We start from the raw sequence: 21,246 nt of genomic DNA on the forward strand, positions 1-21,246 counted from the left end.
GTACCTACCGGCTATCCATGGCCTCTCAGAACTTACCGGCTATCCCCCGCCTCTCAGAACCTACCGGCTATCCATGGCCTCTCAGAACTTACCGTCTATCCCCGGCCTCTCAGAACCTACCGTCTATCCCCGGCCTCCCAGAACCCACCGGATATCCCCGGCCTCCCAGAACCCACCGGCTTCATAAAGGCTACCGGCTATCCCCGGCCTCTCAGAACCCACTGGCTATCCCTGGCCTCCCAGAGGCTACTGGCTATCCCTGACCTCCCAGAACCCATCGGATATCCCCGTCCACCCAGAACCCACCGGCTATCCCCGGCCTCCCAGAACCCACCGGCTATCCCCGGCCTCCCAGAACCCACCGGATATCCCCGGCCTCACAGAACCGACTGGCTTCATAAAGGCTACCGGCTATCCCCGGCCTAACGGAACTTATCGGCTATCCTCAGCCTCCCAGGGGCTACCAGCTATCCTCGGCTTCCGAGAACCTATCGGCTATCCACGACCTCCCACATCGTACTGGTTATCCCCGGCCTACCAGAGGCTACCAGCTATTCCCGGCCTCTCGGAGGCTACCAGCTAGCCTCAGCCTTGGTTAGTCTACCACTGGTGGTTTGTGGAGTGTAGATGGGTTTCTTTTTATTGGGATTTTCCAGTTTTTTTTTTCCCCCCATTTGGACTATGACAGTTAAAGAAAGAAGAATTTTTATTTTATTCTGTAAATATGTGAATGAGGGTTTTGTGAGCTCCTAATTCTTCTGTATCTCTCTGCTGCATATGACACTGCTGACCACTCACTTCTCATACAAATGCTACAATCCCTAGGTCTTTCTGGTTCTCATCATTGTTATCTGCTCCTCCATTGTTTATTTTCCTGATTCCACCTTCCTTCGGCTTCCTCAATCAGTTGGAGAACCACAAGGCTCGGCTCTGTTGCATTTCTCTAAGAAAAATCCAGAAGTTGAATTTATCTCACTCTGCAGAAGATCTGCGTCTCCACATTCATTACCTGCTCCCATTTCCGGTAACAGGACTTTTTTCAGGATGCTCCAACTCTGTGGAATTAATTCCCTCGTACAATAAGAATTTCCTTTTGCCTCCGAACATTCAAGCGTTTCTGAAAACTCAACTCTTCGGCCAAGCTTATCAAATTCCTTTGTAACTTCCCTAGTCTGTTACACCTACACTACACAATTCACAGAAAATGTACATGTATTCTCCCTCTATACTGAAACAAACTACTGACCCCTAAATCTACATTAATATGTGAGATTTTATGTTGCTTTGCAGATCGCTCCTAAAATGCGCCCTCTCCATCCTTCTTTCTCATTATAATAATCTCATTCTTGAAAATGAAATCTCATTTGTGCACTGCTCCGTAAAAAGAGGTGAGCTGGTGCATGGTGGACCCAAAGTGACATTTGCACAGTGGACCTGCTGTTTTGCATTTTGTAAATGACCTCATTATGTGCAATAAGTGAAGTACAAGAATCAGCATTGTGGCACAATAATTAGCATTGCTGCCTCACAGCACTGTGGTTATGGGTTTGCCCTCTGTGTGGCATTTGTATGTTCATGTGTTTCCTCCAATAGTCCACAGACATACCGGTAGGTTAAATGGACCCTAGTGTGTGTGAGTGTAAGCTCCAGTGCGGCAGGGACTGATGTGAGAGATTCCATGTTCTTTGGACAGTGCTGTGTGATTGCTGCTATAGAAATAAACAATAATAATAAAAGCTATTGGATGTATAGCTGAAGGTCTCTCAGTTACCGTCTCTATGCTTCTTACATGTGACACCAGCAATATATTGTATATGTTAAATATTTTCAGTATTATTATATGTTCTGCTATTATTTTCTATCATTCCTATCCCTATGTGTAAACCCAATACCCATCCCTGGCACCAATATACTATATATAATACCCATCCCTGGCACCAATATACTATATATAATACCCATCCCTGGCACCAATATACTATATATAATACCCATCCCTGGCACCAATATACTATATATATAATACCCATCCCTGGCACCAATATACTATATATAATACCCATCCCTGGCACCAATATACTATATATAATACCCATCCCTGGCACCAATATACTATATATAATACCCATCCCTGGCACCAATATACTATATATAATACACATTCCTGGCACCAATATACTATATATAATACACATTCCTGGCACCAATCTACTATATATAATACCCATCCCTGGCACCAATATACTATATATAATACCCATCCCTGGCACCAATATACTATATATAATACCCATCCCTGGCACCAATATACTATATATAATACACATTCCTGGCACCAATATACTATATATAATACACATTCCTGGCACCAATCTACTAAAAGTCATACGCATTCCTGGCATCGATTTATTATAGATAAATCTCTGGTATCAATCTGCTACTGATTAACCCTATTCTTATTCCTGGTATGGATTTCCTATGGATAAACCATAATCATACCCCTGGTATCAATCTATAGGAGACTTACTGGCCATGGACTATCTCTCTTTTCCCACCACCGCTCATGGCCTTGTGTGTAGAACAATATCTCTGCACATTCTACAGACTGCTGCGGAGAGCGTCCTATGTGCACGTTGCCATTGATATACCTGTGTTTGGATTCTGTTTAGCCCCCGGAACCAGAGAATTTGTCCACGTCTTAGTTCTCTCTCAGCATGGTCAATTTCCTCTACATCCTCATACATTTCCTCTTCTGGGATCTCCTCTTTCTGTGTCAGATGACCAGCTCCCTTGAGGAACTTCAACCTGCTGGTCGGGATGCTTGCTATAACCTGTAAATATTTAATAATAATGATAATAATATATTAAGATTATTGCTCTGCAGCTAGCTACCTACCTCCCCCCCTTTGTTTTCTTGTATGTCCCTGTTTTATGTATGCCCTGTCTTCTCTACAGTCCAGTGATGCAGAGCACTGTGGCACCTTACAAATCACAGATCATAGTAAGTATTAGTGCAAATAAGTACAGCTCATACATATTGTCGAGTCCACCGCTATAAATACAATGTTTTTGCTCTCAGGCAGCATTATAGTATACTGTTAGACCCTCACAACATTCTTACCATAATACAAATAATCTCCTAAGAGACTCTGTCCATCTTGACCCCCAGCAGATCAGAAACAAATAATAGAATGATTCTATGATCTATTATTTGAAGGGATAATATAAAATTATCCCCTTGAAAATATAGGCAGATTTAGTCCCAAGACGCTAAAATTAACTCAATTAGTAATGCTAATATGTGACGGATCCACCAAGCAGTTATCTTCCGAGGTTTGTGCAAAACCTCACATAAATGTAACATCATACGGTTCAGTTCTGAAGTCTGTGCTGGTCGGATCTGTGATGGCAGATAAATACAGATGGAGGTTACATCACAAAGTAATTGATTTGAATTAATAGTAAATAATATTTAACATATAATTGTCACAACTTCTTTGTATATAAAAAACATCTATTTTATTATCAATAATTCTTTAGTATAGTAACAACCAATAGCATACATAAAATATAAAAAATCCTGTTTAAAATAATAAATAATTAGTTAGTCTGATAGGTTATTAATGTTTTAGTCCCGATCTATATGGAGAGCTATTCAGTGAGACGTTAGACTGTGTGGTATCCAGTAATTACCGCTTGCAAACATGTTTATTCATTTGTAAACTCCTCTGGAGCAATCATTTCTCCATTCAAATGAGGAAGACCTATTTCTAAGTAAACATGATATAAACTTTATTTTATCAACTTAGTTTCCACAGTACAGTATCTTTGTTTAAGGATCCTTATCTATTGTTGTGTAAATCAGCCTGTCATTAGTTCCCACATCTGTGACTCGTTACTTCAGCTGTCAGTCTATCATCATCATCAACATTTATTTATATAGCGCCAACAAATTCTGTAGCGCTTTACAATTGGGGACAAACAGTAATAAAACAATACTGGGTAAAGCAGACAAAGAGGTAAGAGGGCCCTGCTCACAGCTTACAATCCGTAGGTCAATGGGAGTCAGATACATGAGGTTAAATCTACATACTGCAATCCAGTCACACAGCAATCTTGGTCTGGGGTCAGAGGGTTGTTGTCTTGTGTGAATTGTGTAAAGGGTGGTTAAGAGGGTAGTTGAGGAATATTATAAGCTTGTCTAAAGAGGTGGGTTTTCAGAGAACGCTTGAAGGTTTGTAGAGCAGAGAAGAGTCTTATTGTGCGACGGAGGGAATTCCACAGAGTGGGTGTGGCTGGATCACTTATAAATAACTTATGGTATAAATTTATTTACAGGAAATCGCGCAGGGCGCTTATTTATATAATTGCAAATGCACATTTTTTTTATATTGTGTGGATTTTGGTATAGGAAATGTTTTTGTTTCTAAGACCAGGGGAGGAAATTGGTTTTCGTAACTTTGCTGGAGGAAAACCCAAATTAGGCATATGTGGGGAGGGAGTGTTTTGCTGATAGCAGGAAATGCTAAGTAAGTCTATTCAATGTGAGTGACCAACACTTGAATACACAACAGGGAATCGTTACCTGTATCCTGCCTGGATAGAGGGAAAAGAACCTGTCGGAACGTTGTAAACAGCACGTGATGTACGATATCACAGATAAGTGTGAATTGTGTTAAGTATAAATTGCATTTAAATCCATGTGTTGGATCCTGATACTAAATATAAGTCAGACTTCAGGGGGATGGCTTAGCCTGTGAGGCTGTGTCCAAAACTGTATAAAACAGCACTGATTATTGTTGCATCCGACTTTCTGATCACTAACCCTTCAACCAGTGTGAACTGTCCTTGTTAAGACTACTGGAGCTAAATAAACATCACTTGCTTCAAAGACCTGCTTGACAACTTCTTCCATGCTGAAATTCCTGTGACCTACAGATTAGACCCAATATCTAATCCGTTTCCAGCTGTCTGAGGTTTGGACCCAGGTTTCCAGCTCCACCACTCTGCTCGCTATTACAGCTCTGGCCACTGTGATAGGCCAGGGGGGGATCCATCTACAGCACCCTGATCTATAGGAAGATGTCAGGGATACCAGCCCAGTACACCAGCAACAGGGTATACTAGCAGCGACAGTTACCCAAAAGGAACACAGTTCTGGATGCCGTTAAGGAGTCCATTGGTGGCAGCAGCTTAAGCCCCTCCTAATGCTGTTAGAGGGCGCATTTGGGATAAAGAAAGGAAATAGTGGCAAAGTATGCCCAGCCGGTTCCCAACAACAACAGACATGGTGGCCGTTCATCCTGCCACAGTGGGTGCAGCCTCAACAAAGTCCCGTAACCAGGAATGGGAGGATGTGATGAGAGTGGATATTAACGCAGATCTTGTGTAGAACGGAGGTGTCGACTTGAGAGATATTGACAAATAAGGAGATGTATGGTGGTGCAGTTTTGTTTATGACCTTGTATGTTAGTAGAAAAATGTTATATTGGATTCTGTTAAAAGCAGGCAACCAAGTAGAGACTGACAGAGTTGTTCTGCAGAGGAAGAATAATTTGCAAAGAAAATCAATCTAGCCGCAGTGTGCAAAATAGATTGTAGGGGTTTGAGTCTAGTTTTGGGAAGACCAGTATGGAGGGATTTGCAATAGTCAATGCGGGAGATGGTGAGTGCATTAATTAGCATTTTTGCTTTTAGATGTATGTAACAGGATTTAGATATAGAGTTGATGTGGGGAACAAAGGATAGGTGTGAGTCAAGGATTACACCTAGAAAGTGAGCTTGCGGGGTGAGATTTATGGTCATGTTGTCAACAGAGATAGGAATGTCAGGCAGGAAGCTTCTATTGGTGGGTGGGAATATTATTAACTGTTTTTGAGAAATTTAATTTGAGGTGTCTAGAGGACATCCAAGATGAAATGGCAGAAAGACAGTCGGTAACGCAAAACAACACAGATGGTGAGAGATCAGGAGAGGATAGATAGATTTGTGTATCATCCGCATAGAGATGATACTGAAATCCAAAGGAACTTATTAGTTTTCCAAGAGAAGTGGTGTAGATAGAGAATATCAGAGGACCTAGGACTGAGCCTTGTGGTCTCCAACTGATAAAGGAAGCGGAGCAGAAGTGGATCCAGAGAAATTAACACTGAAAGAGCGATTAGAAAGGTAGGATGAGAACCAGGATAGGACAGTGTCTTGCAGATATAGGTATTGTAGAGTTTTTATGAGAAGACAGTGGTCAACAGTGTCGAATACAGCAGAGAGATCCAAGAGAATTAGAAAAGAGTAATGGCCTTTGGCTTTAGCAGTGAACAAATCCTTGATAACCTTGGTCAGCGCAGTCTCTGTGGAGTGTTCAGAGTGAAAACCTGACTAAGGAGGATCCAATAGGTTGATTGTGGAAAGGAAGAGTGTGAGGCGAGGGTAGGAAAGTCTCTCTAGAAGCTGGGAGGAGCACGGGAGCTGACAGATGGGGCGGTAATTGAGAGAGAGTTTGAGTCAGAATTTTGTTTATTTAAGAATAGCAATAATCACTGCGTGCTTGTATAATGATGGGTAGATACTATGCTGCTCCAGGGCATCGCTCCATGTTTAGCTGTCACGGAGCAGTTTCTGCGTATTACCATACAGCTCTAAGGATGTCACCGATGGTTAGATGAGTGTCTGTCCGCCTATTTTGCAGAGCTCCTTTATGGCAGTCTAGGTGTGAGACAATGGACCGCGTTGTTCGTGAGAATAACGCGTCCTGTGCACTATTACCGTTACTACGGTAATTTTAACGCCGATTTTTACTGGCATCTCTGAGCTGCGAGGAAATATCAGTGTTGAAATTACAATACTAATGGTAATAATGTGCGGGCTGCAGTATTCTCACGAACAACACGGTCACTTACATTCCCCCTTAGAGTGCAGTCATTGAGAAATCTCATATCTAACTAGTTATTTCTTATTTTAAACAGAAATGTATATATGCTATTGGTTGTTACAATACTAAAGAATTGTTCATAATAAAATTTATGTTTTTATATACAAAGGAGTTGTGACAATTATATGTTAAATATTATTTACTATTAATTAAAATCTTTAACTTCTATCTATATTTATGCTATCTGTCATCACATCAGAAACAAGACACTGTTCTCCAGCCATTGAGAATGGCTGGCACTTCACAAGTCTGTTTATGGGATACTGTCCCTGTTCCTGCTCTCAGGCTTCACTAGCGTGACGCATAGAATGAACATACAACAACTCTCACTACCATCACAGTACATGGAAATAAGTGGTCTGTAAGGAGACTGTATAGTATAGTATAGTAAGGAGGATTACAATGGGCCCTTTGTTTGTTTGTGGTGTGTACAGAAGATCAGGGAGGGGGGGAAGACAAAAAAAAACCTTTATGGCAGGTTGGTTATCGCCAGCAATGAACCTCTGGTGTAAACAAATTCCTCTTATCGCCTTATGATAAATCAGCCCCTATGTCCTGTAACCATTTTTTGAGGTTGTAGGGGAATAAAGAAGAGTCTGATTTTGTAGAGTGGGCCACAGATAGATCTGAGGGGTATAGTATCGCTGTATGAGTAGTTGATTTATAGCAGGTTAATGAAGACAGATTGTTATTACATCTACATTTGAATTCTGCTTTGTGGCAGACCAGATTACATAAAGCCCTCCGTCTCTTTCAGGAAAAGTTTTGGAAATATAATTTAATTAATTTTGTAGGACACTTTGCTATCTATGATTACAGTGGAAGGTAATTATACATTAGGATCTTTCCAATGTAGAGAAAAACATTGAACTTTTTGCATGAGGATCAGGATCTGATTGATTGCAGGACAGGAGATTTTGTGGGTTGTCTTTTGTGTCCCTTCTGTCTCCTCTATATTAGTACAAGACAATACATATAGAGAATACTGACCCATGAAAGTTCTATAAAAGGGCCAGTATTCATTTCTCATTTCATTGACGTACCCTCCAGTAATCTTTGTTTTTTGCACTGTGTAGGAGTTGATAATGTGCAGCTACCAGACAGAGATGGGACTCCGCACCATAGACTGCTGCATTGTGGGGCTATGTGGATATCTATTACCCCATCCACAGGACCCTGGGCTTTACTAATGAATTTGTCATATTTATTGTAGTGATATTGTATTGGCTTGCCTCTAATACACTGCAATGTGCTATAGGTGGAATGAGTACAAATATAATAACCACTGATAGAGGTAACACACAGGTGTGTGAACGGATAATAGGAATATAAACTCAGACACTTACCTGACCCCATACTAGTTCCCCAATACCAAGGAATATACACCACATCCATTGGTCGAGCTGTAGAGGAGAACAGCTGAATGGTTTCCCACCAAACTGCACAATCACTATCTGCAAATAAGGAATGTTTAGAATGAAGATAAACATTGTAGAAGCAGCTTAGAAGTGACCATCCCCTTCTCATTCATACTCTGTGACTACTCCACATGTCAGGATAAAGAGGATAAATGCCACATCATTAACACCAGGAAGAATACAACATCCTAATTCACACCTATAAAAATGTAGGACGGGAATTCTTTTGCAACAAACTAGATGTGCGCTTGCATTTACAGGAAGCAGAAGAATCTAAAGAAACGCGTTATGCAAAACTGTAAATATCACATGAAAGTTCCATTATCTCCCCATTCCTTACATAAATGTTTGTGGTAAAATACTGCTTGGTTTTGTCTCATTTATTTCATGACAGTGGGCGGACATTGGGACTGTCTACACTGTAGTGTGAAGCTCTTTTTGTATGGAAGTGTGCCTAGAAATGCGTTTCTCCACTGGATGGTGCAGAATCCACCCCATTAAAAGTATAGCACAAGATTCCCACCAGCTCAGAGTGTGTCCCATTGCATGGAATACCCGGAGAATGTGCCCTGTCCACCCCTCTACCTCATTTCAAATTTCCTAACCCTTAGCAAAGAACACCGTCAGCCCACCAAACTCCAACATCTTGGTTTACAGACTCTTAAGCTATGGCAGAACTGCAGAGCTCCAGCACAATACGAGGCACCCAGCACCTCCATAGAGGATTTGGTACCAAGCCTCGTCCATTCTTTCATTTCTTAAATGGCGTCTGCTCTGTTTCCAGGAAGAGACCTGAATGTCGATACTCATATTTTAATCAACCCTCTGCGACTCCCCGTGGTTTGTACAGCACTACACAGAATACAGGGAGGGGGGTTACATCTGAGGAAGGTGTAATCCACTGCTAGCTGGATCTGACCTAAACCTCTATGCTGTGCAAGTATGTAGTATGATCTAGCTAGGTGCCCATAGAGATTTCTATGAGTAGCCTTTTGTTTTATTTACAGCGTTATATAAAACAATAAATAAAATGACAACTAATCACGATCTTCGGTATAGTGGATAATATATATTCAGCCAATTGTTCATAGAGACACCAGTCATTATATAAGGGAAGGATGATTCTCAATCTAGTTTTCTGTCTCTAGCTGGAGTTTGTTTATTGATCAGAAAAGCTGATGTCTCCCTTATTGTGCATGTATCCCATTGATAGTGGGATCTTGTTCATTACAATGAAGAGGTAAAATAAAGGACATCAGTAGCTTCCATACAACAATCTCTCAGGCATCAACTTATAATGACAAAACATACAAATATTATTACCAAAGAATAACTTGAGATCGTATCTCAGAAAACAAATATGATTATTTTATTCACCAAACAAAATATATTGTTTTCAACAAAAGGGAATATTATGAAAACTATACATATATCTGTTGTGTACAGATGGAGGACAAATATAAAGTCACTTTTAGGGCGTTGGACAACCATTTCCATGTTCCATGCCACATGCATTGCCAGGAGTGATGAGTGGTTTATGCCCTGCAGCCTGACTATGATATCCCGCACTGCGCATCTCTCAAATTTGGATTCAACAAATCTGCAGTTAATTGCCTGTTTTGCCCGACGCTTGAATGAATGCACCAAAATCAGTATACTGGAGTAAATCACTTCACCCACTGCTGATCTTTGCTGAGTATGATTTTCTTACCCTCAGGGATCCATGATGACACCACCTTGCGCATAAAATATTAGCAAGCAGACTTGCCTCGGTCATTCGAGCTGCTGCCAAATGCACCCAACATGTCTGGTGATGTCTTGTGGTATTTGGAAGACAAATATTCAAGACATTGAGAATTTGAGCTCTTCTAATCTGCGTTCAATACTTTTCCAACGTACGTGTTAGGCTGCTGGTCTGATCACCAACCCACACAACTAGATGACGGAGGTCTTCACCTATAGCAGCCGCCTTTCCGTTAGAGCTTAATGTGCTCACCGGTACTCAGATGCCCCCAGGTGTAGTGTGGGTTGTAATGCAGGCCCGTAGCGGCAGGCCTGGAGGCAGCTGATAGTCAGACGGTAGCCGAGGTCAAGGGTCACAGGCAAGCAGGGTAGTCAATAAATACACCAAAGGTCGGGGGTCACAGGCAAAGTAGCAGAGTCCAAGGTACAAGCCAAAGGTCAGGGTCACGAGCAAACAGGCAAAGTCCAGGCAGGGATCATACACAGAGAATCCAACAGAGTATCCACAGGACAGGGTACAACAAACAGGAGCAGGTCAGCAAGACTGGGTCAGAAGCGCTATAACCGTCAGGGAGGCTAAGTCCTCCCTGCCTTAAATACACAGACCAACCAATCAGGGCTCAGCCCTGTAATGATACTAATAGCCCTATTAATCAGCCCACAGGCTGGGAGGCAATCAGCGCATGCGTCCGGCTATCTGCCAGTGCGCGCTGTTACACATGCACATTTCCTGCACTGATTCTTGACTCTTGTACCTGTTTAATAACCTGCAATCGAAGTTAAGTAAACAAACTAATAATTTAATGTGTTGGTTATTTTTCTCTGTGTCAATATTTCATGACACTCAAACCTAAGTAAGTGAAAGTAAAACATTCACTTCTAACCATCCCTCCTCTACCCAGGTGTTTCTAATTTTATGTCCACTACCTGAGGCTGCTGAGATATGTGGTGCAGCAGAAACATAACAAATGTGTAATACAGTCTTACCTGGATTGCAAAGGTGCCAAGTACAATTGTACAAAAAATGGGATTCCTAAATATGCCATCAAACACATTGCGCTCCCCATGGATCTTTCGAGCATTGATCTCATTGAAGAGCTGCATCATGACAAACGTATTGAAGATGATGGTATAGTGCTCAGACGGTGGAGAATGCAGCGGTGCGTTCCGTCCACTATCTATATTAAATATTTGTTCCCCTACAAGCAGATAAGAAAGTCATTTAGAAGCTGTTGTGTTTCCTACGTGATTACAAAGTAAAACTATTGTGTCTGCTGTTTGAAGATTAACAGTCTTACCAACAAAGAGTAAAGTGAAGATCAGGGTAAGTTGGTAGACAGCATGACCCAAGATATTCTTCATCATGGTCTGTGAAATAAGGGGCTTGTTCCTTCCATAGGGTTTACGCAGCAGAAGAGACTCTGTCGGGGGCTCGGTTGCCAGAGCAAGGGATGCAAATGTGTCCATGATCAGGTTAACCCACAGCATCTGTACAGCTTTCAGGGGAGAATCCTAACAGAGGGGATGAAACACCAGATAAATCCCACCTGAGAAACATGTCTAGGAGTACCATGTATTTCTCATCATCCTTGGGTAACAGCTAATATATCCCAAGATGACAGGAAATAAACTGTACTTTATATTTTATAGTTATTGTCACTTACATCAACTATCTGGATAAAAATTATTTTACTTGTTGGCCCATTATTTAGATAATAAAATGTTTACCTTTCTGATGCCGATCATCAGCTGCTATTCACCTGCAGTCTACCTGTAATGGAGGAGAAACGCTGGGGTTATTATGCAGGAGCGCTAACACGGGCAGCAGCTTCATCAGAATGCTGACATCCGTGTAAGTGCTCCTGCTTAGCGTCACAGCGTCTCCCATTACAGCTGGCAGATAGCGGCTGAAGATCAGAAAGGTAACAATACCTTTTATTTACTTGATAGCACACAACAAGTTTTTCACTCTCCTAAGAACTCTAATGTCATTGAGCTAGTCATTGGTATATATAGTGATCGGCACTATATAAATAAATGATAATAATAGGAAACAGACCACTTAAATTATAATACAATCCTATAATTACATCATAAAATAAAATATAGTTTAATATTGAGGTTATTTTCACCAATAAAAATGAATTGTGTTATTATTTTAGATTTTAATTACTCAAATTACAATATTCAGCTATATTTGTTTTGCATAATCTATGTAAAAACAAATCTTAACATCCTATTGACAGTTACTAACCCCTATGTCACCACCCCAAACTTAAATAATTACAAGGATATGGTGAGATTTCCAACTTTAAAATGAATGTGGAACAATCAGAGGTCCCTACAAAATAACTTTAAGTTTTGTTTACAGACAAACAAGACCAAATCTCTGAGTGTCAACCTGACCAAAGAATAACTCTACTCGTCCAAATTCCCCCCACAGTTCAAAGCGACTTACAGATATGGGACATACATATATATTGCAGCTTGGCAAGATTATCATTCTGACAGAATTTCTTTATCTCTTCCAAGATTTTCCTGCTCAGGTGCCGCCGAAGATACCTAAAAATTGACAGCTGCCACACTCCAAATGGATCTGTTGGGGTAGATGACCCAGCGTCCGCCTCTGCTGACTACCCAAAAACTCCAAAGAGGGAGGTCTGGGATGATCTCACAAAATACTATTTGGCAACACACATCTCTCAGAGTCTTCTTTGCCATGGTCCTCGTGCATTCCCCCTCTACTCGGAGATGTTACCATCCTGCTCTAGTACTGACCCCACTGTGGATCAGCCTCTCTCTATTGTATGTACCTATGGAGGCTCAATATAGATAGATACAATAGACAGTGTATTTATATATGTATATAAACATAGATTCAAGTTTTATATTTTTATTTAGTTTTATTTAGTTTTCAGCACCCTGTACTTTGTTCAATGTTAAAAACTTGAAAATGAGCATTTTTCATGTATGTTTCTGTTAAACACTTTATAAATAGAAATAATCAACCATTGTTTGTATTTTTGTCTTCAATGGTCAATAAAATAACATTCACCTCTCAACGGTCCCGATTCCATCAGGATAGTCCTGATTTTAGGAACTATCCTGATGAGACAGGAGCTTGTCCCGACATGAGGACCAGCTGGGACGTATTTCCACTTTTCACGTTACATACGTGCTGTGTGACCCAGTTAGTGGTGCTCTCTTTATATAAGAGAAGATGGGAGGAGATGTAGATGGTTGGAGGGAAGTGCAAGCTATGCCCTCCATGGTGCTGGCCACGCCCACACACAGCTGGCCACACCTACACATCACTGGCCACACCTCCGGTGGGACGGCACTTCTCACAATAGGCTCTTTATAATTTTCAGCCCCAGACCCATGTGTCTCGTAATCTGGCCCTGGCTGTGGATAATCCAAGCTTTAAACCAGGACTCAACCCAATATCCAATACAATTTATGAACTGGACTAAACACAATTTTTTAATAAAGCGTTTTCTGAAAATAAATTCTACAAAAACAAACTTTTCATATTGTTACAATCAACTTTTTTATTCATGGAAACAAAGGTTTTTGAATCATTCCGCTAAAAATGGAACAATTGGCCCAATATCATGAATCATCCAATGAATTGACATTTTTATTCAGTGGATTGTACAGCAAGCTCACCCGAAGCAAACTTTATCTTATGTCAAGGTCATACTTAAAGCAGGCAAAAATTCCTTATTATAATCCACCACTACCTGTAAGAACATCAAACATCTTGCATGCTAGGGTTTCCTCTCTGTACACATGACATGTTTTACTTAGAGCAATAGGACATACGTGACCTATGACTCACCTGTGTAATGCAGGCCCCCGTAAATGCCACAATCACAGCCACCACATTCACAGTCAGCTGAAACTGCAGGAACTTGGAGATACTGTCGTACACGTTGCGGCCCCACATTACAGCCTTGACTATACTGCTGAAGTTGTCGTCTGTAAGGATAATGTCAGAAGCCTCTTTGGCAACGTCTGTGCCAGCAATTCCCTGGAAGATCATAAAAACGATGAATGAAACACAAAATAAAAAAGTTAAACCTGTCTTCATTCCATAAAGAGGGCTGTTGTCCATGTCTATATATTAGATCCTCCTCATGAACATTGCATGGATCTATCTACATGGTTCAGAGGTGCGTTCTATATCACACAGGTCTATACCTGCCACCCTATACATGTCGCCCTATGCAATTCTTCACATGTCACCCTCTAAATGTCACCCTCCATATGCCACCCTCTAAATGTCACCCTTCATATGAAATCCTTCACATGTCACCTTCTATATGTCGTCCATATGCCACCCTCTACATATCACCCTCTATATGTCACCCTCCATATGCCACCCTATGCATGTCGCCCTCCATATGCAATCCTTCACATGTCACGCTCCATACGCCACCCTCTACATGTCGCCCTCCATATGCAATCCTCCACATGTCACCCTCTTGCCATCTCTCCTCTTCTACACATCCTCTACCTGGTTTCTGACTTTGAGCCCCAGGTCAGATCTATGTCTGTGCTATTTCCCAGGTGCTGGAATTTCTTTGTAAATAGTAGGTCGATTGGGTGGAGTGGAGATCATAGATGTAGCTTGGGACAAATGGGTGCTGCTGACATTTCAGGGGTGTCCATATCCTCCTAATGTGGGCCATAAAAAGCCCTGATGTTGCAGCCAGTATGAACAATTGAATTGGATATTTTAGCATGTATGGGCAAAAAATAATTCAATAGAATCATGATTAGGCATGTTTGTAAAGAGGGTCAGAAGATGACCACAGACTCCTATTGGCCTGTTCCTGAGGTCAACGTCCAACTGCACAAACAGGCCCAACTAACTCCAGAAGTGTCCGACTGCCACAGGGGTGTAACTGCTAGTTGTGGGGCCATCTTACTTTTGACGTACCATAGCAAACCCAACGTCCGCTTTCTTCAGAGCAGGGCCATCATTTGTTCCGTCCCCGGTTACTGCTACCACCTGTCTCTGTTCCACCTGTGTGCTGTCTATGATACCTACAAAACAAACAGATCATTGACTATGGCACACAGGGGTTCAGTCTCTGGTATATAAAGGGGTTCAGTCTATCTGACAAACAGGGGTTCAGTATCTGACATATAGAAGATCTGTCTATCTTACCTACAGGGGTTCAGTATCTGACATATAGGAGATCTGTCTATCTTACCTACAGGGGTTCAGTCTATCTGACAAACAGGGGTTCAGTATCTGGTATATAAAGGGGTTCAGTATCTGACATATAGGAGATCTGTCTATCTTACCTACAGGGGTTCAGTTCCTACTAATGGGGTTCTCCTTAAATTATAAGAGCTTAGAGGGAGATGAAGGTGGGAAGAGCAGTGGTAGAGGATTTCAATAGAAAGATGAAAACTGTAAATAGGTGATGTACATGGACTGGACAGTTTGGGCTGAATTATAGCAGATGAGTACTTTTAAAATGAATTAAATTTGTTAGGGAGTTTGACTTTCTGCATAACAACTCTGAATGGTGGATGCCGAAGAGAAAAAAATGCATTTGGGAATTTATCCAGGGTTTTGGTTTGAGTGACATGAGTATTGCAGCGTGAAAGGAGCAGGCGGATGAGGACAAGCTGAAATGATATACTGCATGTATAATAATGATTAGGGACTGTCTTCCAGATGCAGAGACCTCGCGCCTCTATAGTAGGAGTTAGAAGTGGAGCCTCTGCAAGGGTGACTTGGATAAGAGGGTGATCAGAGACTTCAGAGGGTGAGAAAGACAGATAAGGAGCAGCTAATGCTGAATACCAAATGTAATATGTGTCCATTATTATGAGAGCTGAAGCAGTAGAGGGGCTGACAAATTTTAGCCCAGGGGGACAAGACTCGACTCAGCAGCCTATTAGTAACATTTTAAAGGAATAAAAATGCAGGTGGCCCAGTGACCCAGCCCAATGTAGTCCACTATGGGACAGATACCCCAAAACCCTGCCATCCCCTGAGCTGAAGATTGTCCAGTGGCAAAGACCATAGGAAGTGTAGGTTCAGCCCAGGGTAAGAGAAGAGAGTAGACCTACACCACCACTTGTATCGTAGACTCAGAGTCTGAAAGCCAAGTTTCAGGGGCATAAAGAACTTGCTTAGAGGGAGAGAGAAATCGGTGGGTTTGTTATGCAGAGACTGCACAGGAAAAGGTTTAGAAGTGGTCAGCGGTCATAGATAAGGTTGTTTAGAGGGCATCTGATGGCAAACACCCACATTTGAGTGCTAGAGAGAGTATGAAGGTGTAATAAGGTGGATAGGACAGCATGATGGCTCAGTGGTTAGCACTTCTGCTGCACAGCTCTGGGGTCATGAGTTTAATTCCCGACCATGGGGTAAATGTATCAATATGCGGGTTCTTCAACACCCGCGTGTTCAGCCTCTTCTGCGATTAAATTTCAAGCGGCGCTGCTTTGTAAAGGGTTAACTTCCCTTTACAAGGCAGCGCCGCTTGAAATTTAATCGCAGAAGAGGCTGAACACGCGGGTTTTGAAGAACCCGCATATTGATACATTTACCCCCATGTCCTTATATGTGTGGAGTTTGCATGTTCTGAGTGGGTTTTATTCGGGTGCTTTGGTTTCCTCCCACACTCTTAAAACCTACTAGTAGGTTAGATAAATTAACCCTAGTCTGTGTGTGTGTTAGAGAATTTAGGCTGTAAGCTCCAATGGAGCAGGGACTGATGTGAATTACAAATATTCACTGTGACAAATATTCGCTGTGAAATTGGTGGTGCAATATAAATAAATGGTAATGATGATTATAGTGTTGGGAAATATGTGTTTAGGAAACGTAGGTATGGGATGTATAAAATGGCACAAAAAGCAGATGAATTATAGACTAACTGATAGACTAACTGAATAACGGAGTTCACATAGCCTTAAAACTATGTTTTTGCAGATTAGATTTCTCTTCGGTATGTGTCTTTATTTTAGGACACTTAAAAGTGACTATTGAATTGCAGCCTTACATAACCCTAAATTACTGTTAATGGTAATGAGCAATTACAAATGGATTGATTACCACTTCATGACAAAGCCAATATTTAATTATTGTGACGATGTTCCATAACACCCACTATATAGCCTCCATAGTAGCAGTGTCAGTGATCTCAGATCACTCTATGGATGAAACAGATCCCCAGAAATGATTCTGCCAGAAGAATAGTTTAGCCACAATGAAGCAACTGCAGTGAAAGGGCTGTATCACTGTACCGAGGGCTGTATTACTGTACTGAGGACTGTATCGCTGTACCGAGGACTGTATCACTGTACCGAGGGCTGTATCACTGTACCGAGGGCTGTATCGCTGTACTGAGGACTGTATCGCTGTACCGAGGACTGTATCACTGTACCGAGGGCTGTATCACTGTACCGAGGGCTGTATTACTGTACTGAGGACTGTATCACTGTACCGAGGGCTGTATCACCGTACCGAGGGCTGTATCACTGTACCGAGGGCTGTATTACTGTACCGAGGACTGTATCACTGTACTGAGGACTGTATCACTGTACAGAGGGCTGTATCACTGTACAGAGGGCTGTATCACTGTACCGAGGGCTGTATTACTGTACTGAGGACTGTATCACTGTACCGAGGGCTGTATCACCGTACCGAGGGCTGTATTACTGTACCGAGCGCTGTATCACCGTACCGAGGGCTGTATCACTGTACCGAGGGCTGTATTACTGTACCGAGGGCTGTATCACTGTACCGAGGACTGTATCACTATACCGAGGACTCTATCACTGTACCGAGGGCTGTATCACTGTACCGAGGGCTGTATTACTGTACTGAGGGCTGTATTACTGTACCGAGGGCTGTATCACTGTACCGAGGGCTGTATCACTGTACCGAGGGCTGTATTACTGTACCAAGGACTGTATCACTGTACCGAGGGCTGTATTACTGTACCGAGGGCTGTATCACCGTACCGAGGGCTGTATCACCGTACGGAGGACTGTATCACGGTACCGAGGGCTGTATCACCGTACAGATGGCTGTATCACCGTACCGATGGCTGTATCACCGTACAGAGGACTGTATCACGGTACCGAGGGCTGTATCACCGTACAGAGGGCTGTATCACCGTACCGATGGCTGTATCACCGTACAGAGGACTGTATCACGGTACCGAGGGCTGTATCACCGTACAGAGGGCTGTATCACCGTACCGATGGCTGTATCACTGTACCGAGGGCTGTATCACCGTACAGAGGGCTGTATCACTGTACCGATGGCTGTATCACCGTACTGAGGACTATATCACCGTACCGATGGCTGTATCACTGTACAGAGGGCTGTATCACCTTACAGAGGGCTGTATCACCGTACCGAGGGCTGTATCACCGTACAGAGGCTATATCACTGTACCGATGGCTGTATCACCGTATTGAGGACTATATCACCGTACCGATGGCTGTATCACTGTACAGAGGGCTGTATCACTGTACAGAGGACTGTATCACTGTACAGAGGACTGTATCACTGTACAGAGAACTGTATCACTGTACAGAGGGCTGTATCACCGTACTGATGACTATATCACCGTACCGAGGGCTGTATCACTGTACCGAGGGCTGTATCACTGTACCGAGGGCTGTATCACTGTACAGAGGGCTGTATCACCGCACCGAGGGCTGTATCACCGTACCGAGGGCTGTATCACCGTACCAAGGGCTGTATCACTGTACCGAGGGCTGTATCATTGTACCAAGGGCTGTATCACTGTACTTATTTAATGCATGTTCTAGAGTTCTTCTCTCTCACTGCAGCAATGATTACACCAGCTATGAGTGATGCACATTCAAAACAACTAATCGTCAAACTATATTTTTTATAGCCAGCTGGTGTCACTGTCTGTATTACTGTTTATATGGAGAGCTTTCTAACGGCTAAATGCTTTCAACAGTAAACAACTGAAACACTGACTTCTGCAGGCTGAAGACAGTACTACAATCCATTATAAAGAGGAGCAAAACAAAATATAATCAAATAATGCATTATCTTCTAATTAAATAACCTGAGATGTTCAATTAATTATAATTTTATATAATATATTCAAAAATCATATTATAGTATTATCTCCTATAAGAAGCTTTGTGTAATTCATTATAATATCAAATCTATTATATGATATCCAGTGGGCGTGCACTGGTCTATATGCATCTGTAATGGTAGTTAGATGCTATCACATTACTTTCCTTTCATCCCTTTCACTTTGCTAATTAAAAGCAACTGATATAGAAGATGGCTATTTGCAGTATTCTATATATTTGTATTATTCAGATATGTCTACTAATTAAAGCTGGTGGAGAAGTGTTTCTGTACTCGGTACTTCAGTGCAATGAGATTACACTCTCATTAATCTTTGTAACGGAACAGTAGCCATCCCAAATCATTAATAATAAAGTAACATTCATTAACTCAAGTGGATGGCTGCGTTATCTTACAAGTGACTATCATTTTGACAGATCAGCACAGAGGTGTGTGAGATATCCAACACGTCTTCTTGTATTACCACTTTCCTGCTGGTAACCATTGTACGGAGCGGTAACTGGATCTGTCCAATCGCCCTGATCTTTCCCTCACCCTAAGTGCGTATGTAACTTGGGTACCTGGGTCAGTTTGGTAAAGATGTAATTGGTGAAATTGAGGGTTGCTTTGGGATGGAGCAGATTTCATTGGCTGAGTGCAGACACAGAAAATATGGTTCCCAAGTGGAGGGCGGGGCCAAGTAATTTCTAGCTGCACCTCTGCTCAGTTATCATTACCTTAACTAGTTGCCCAACATGGAGAGACCGTCACCCAAGAGGTTGATTTTTTAATGTATATTCTGTTAATTACCAGCTGATAGTTTTTTCCTTTTTTTTTTTTTTAGTAAATTTACATTCACTCATAACTGAAGGGAACATTTACTTCAGCAAACAGGCACTGCTATGGGTAGCAAAATGAAGCCATCAGTCTATGGTGAAACTGGAGAAGGACTTATCGTCCACCTGCTTACAAAACGTAACCTAAAAGCAACCAGGTACCTCAGGTAGCAACCTACAACCCATAACTGGAAGTGTTAGTATCTGGAGAATAGCAGGGAAGTTGTAATCAATATTGAATAAGGACAATCATCTGAAGGAAATGTTCCCAGATAATCTGCATATGTTGTAGGCTGCCCCCAAATGTAAAGAACATCACTGTCTCACCCTAATGCATTTCCTTGCTATGTATCTGCTTTCTCACTTTCAGTAATGGGGTTTGTGGTCGCACAAGCTGCTTGAGAGTGTCTGGAGAGCATGCTATGGAGAGACCAGGCAAATGACATGGGAGGCTGAGCCTACAGTGAAGTCCAGCTGTTGTAGAACTACAAATCTCAGCATACCACAGGCATGGGTTTCCCAACTGCTTCGCTGTATGTTGCATACAATGGGTCTGACAGAGTGGTGGAAGGGATACGGGGGAGGGTAAAGGTCACAAGAGAAGACTTAGTAATGGTGGTGCAGGCTTCTAAGGGACACTGAAAAGTCAATAAAGCTCCATTAATAGATATGGGTCTGTGTTGTACTACAACTCCCAGCACCTGGAGAAACATGAGTCAACTTGAACTCCCCCAATAACGTTAAAAAGTTGTATTCTATGAGCATGACTGATATGACGTTGAGATCCTTGCAAGCAATGTGTATATAGCATTCCCTCCTCATGACGGCCGTCAGTTTGTGTTGGGAAACGACTGGGAGAGGGTCCAGAACCAGGAGTGCTTGCAGAGAACAGTGCAATCCAAATAACTCATTTTAATAGTACTATTAATATAAGTATTTAAGTATTATCAAATATTAATGCATTTAATGGGAAGTTCTAGATCAGAGATCTCTACCTCTTTCTGCCAGAGTACAGCAGAAGGGTGTACTATCTATTATTGTACAATGAAATGGGGGTAACATGTAGGTAGCTATCTACTAAAATAATTATACTTCAGTGGTTACTGTGACTCTTTTAGTCTTTACCAAACAGCCTTTAATGTATTTTTTATTAGTACATTATAGTTAATGCATCAGTAAAACATTAGTTAGTCAAATGTTGTGGCTGTATCACATAGAAATAAT

At 41.9% G+C, this 21,246-nt stretch overlaps 1 protein-coding gene and 1 long non-coding RNA gene across 28 annotated transcripts in view; one reads left to right on the plus strand and one right to left on the minus strand.

The window, feature by feature from the left end:
- The window catches only part of LOC142099950 (uncharacterized), a 58,836-nt gene extending 45,954 nt beyond the window's left edge, over positions 1–12,882 (plus strand). Inside the window, exon 4 of the long non-coding RNA XR_012678644.1 lies at positions 12,622–12,882. This is a non-coding gene — a long non-coding RNA (uncharacterized LOC142099950). The remainder of the gene's footprint in view (positions 1–12,621) is intronic.
- ATP2B2 (ATPase plasma membrane Ca2+ transporting 2) overlaps positions 1–21,246 on the minus strand; it is a 266,349-nt gene that overhangs the window by 15,213 nt on the left and 229,890 nt on the right. For all 27 annotated transcript variants that reach the window (XM_075183938.1, XM_075183934.1, XM_075183930.1 and 24 more), the window contains 6 exons: positions 15,035–15,141; positions 13,931–14,122; positions 11,388–11,601; positions 11,077–11,288; positions 8,275–8,382; positions 2,649–2,831 (listed from right to left, as the gene is read on the minus strand). In XM_075183938.1, coding sequence (XP_075040039.1) covers positions 2,649–2,831; positions 8,275–8,382; positions 11,077–11,288; positions 11,388–11,601; positions 13,931–14,122; positions 15,035–15,141 — 1,016 coding nt within the window. The remainder of the gene's footprint in view (positions 1–2,648; positions 2,832–8,274; positions 8,383–11,076; positions 11,289–11,387; positions 11,602–13,930; positions 14,123–15,034; positions 15,142–21,246) is intronic.

Source organism: Mixophyes fleayi, chromosome 8 (assembly GCF_038048845.1).
Source record: "Mixophyes fleayi isolate aMixFle1 chromosome 8, aMixFle1.hap1, whole genome shotgun sequence".
NCBI lineage: Eukaryota > Metazoa > Chordata > Amphibia > Anura > Limnodynastidae > Mixophyes > Mixophyes fleayi.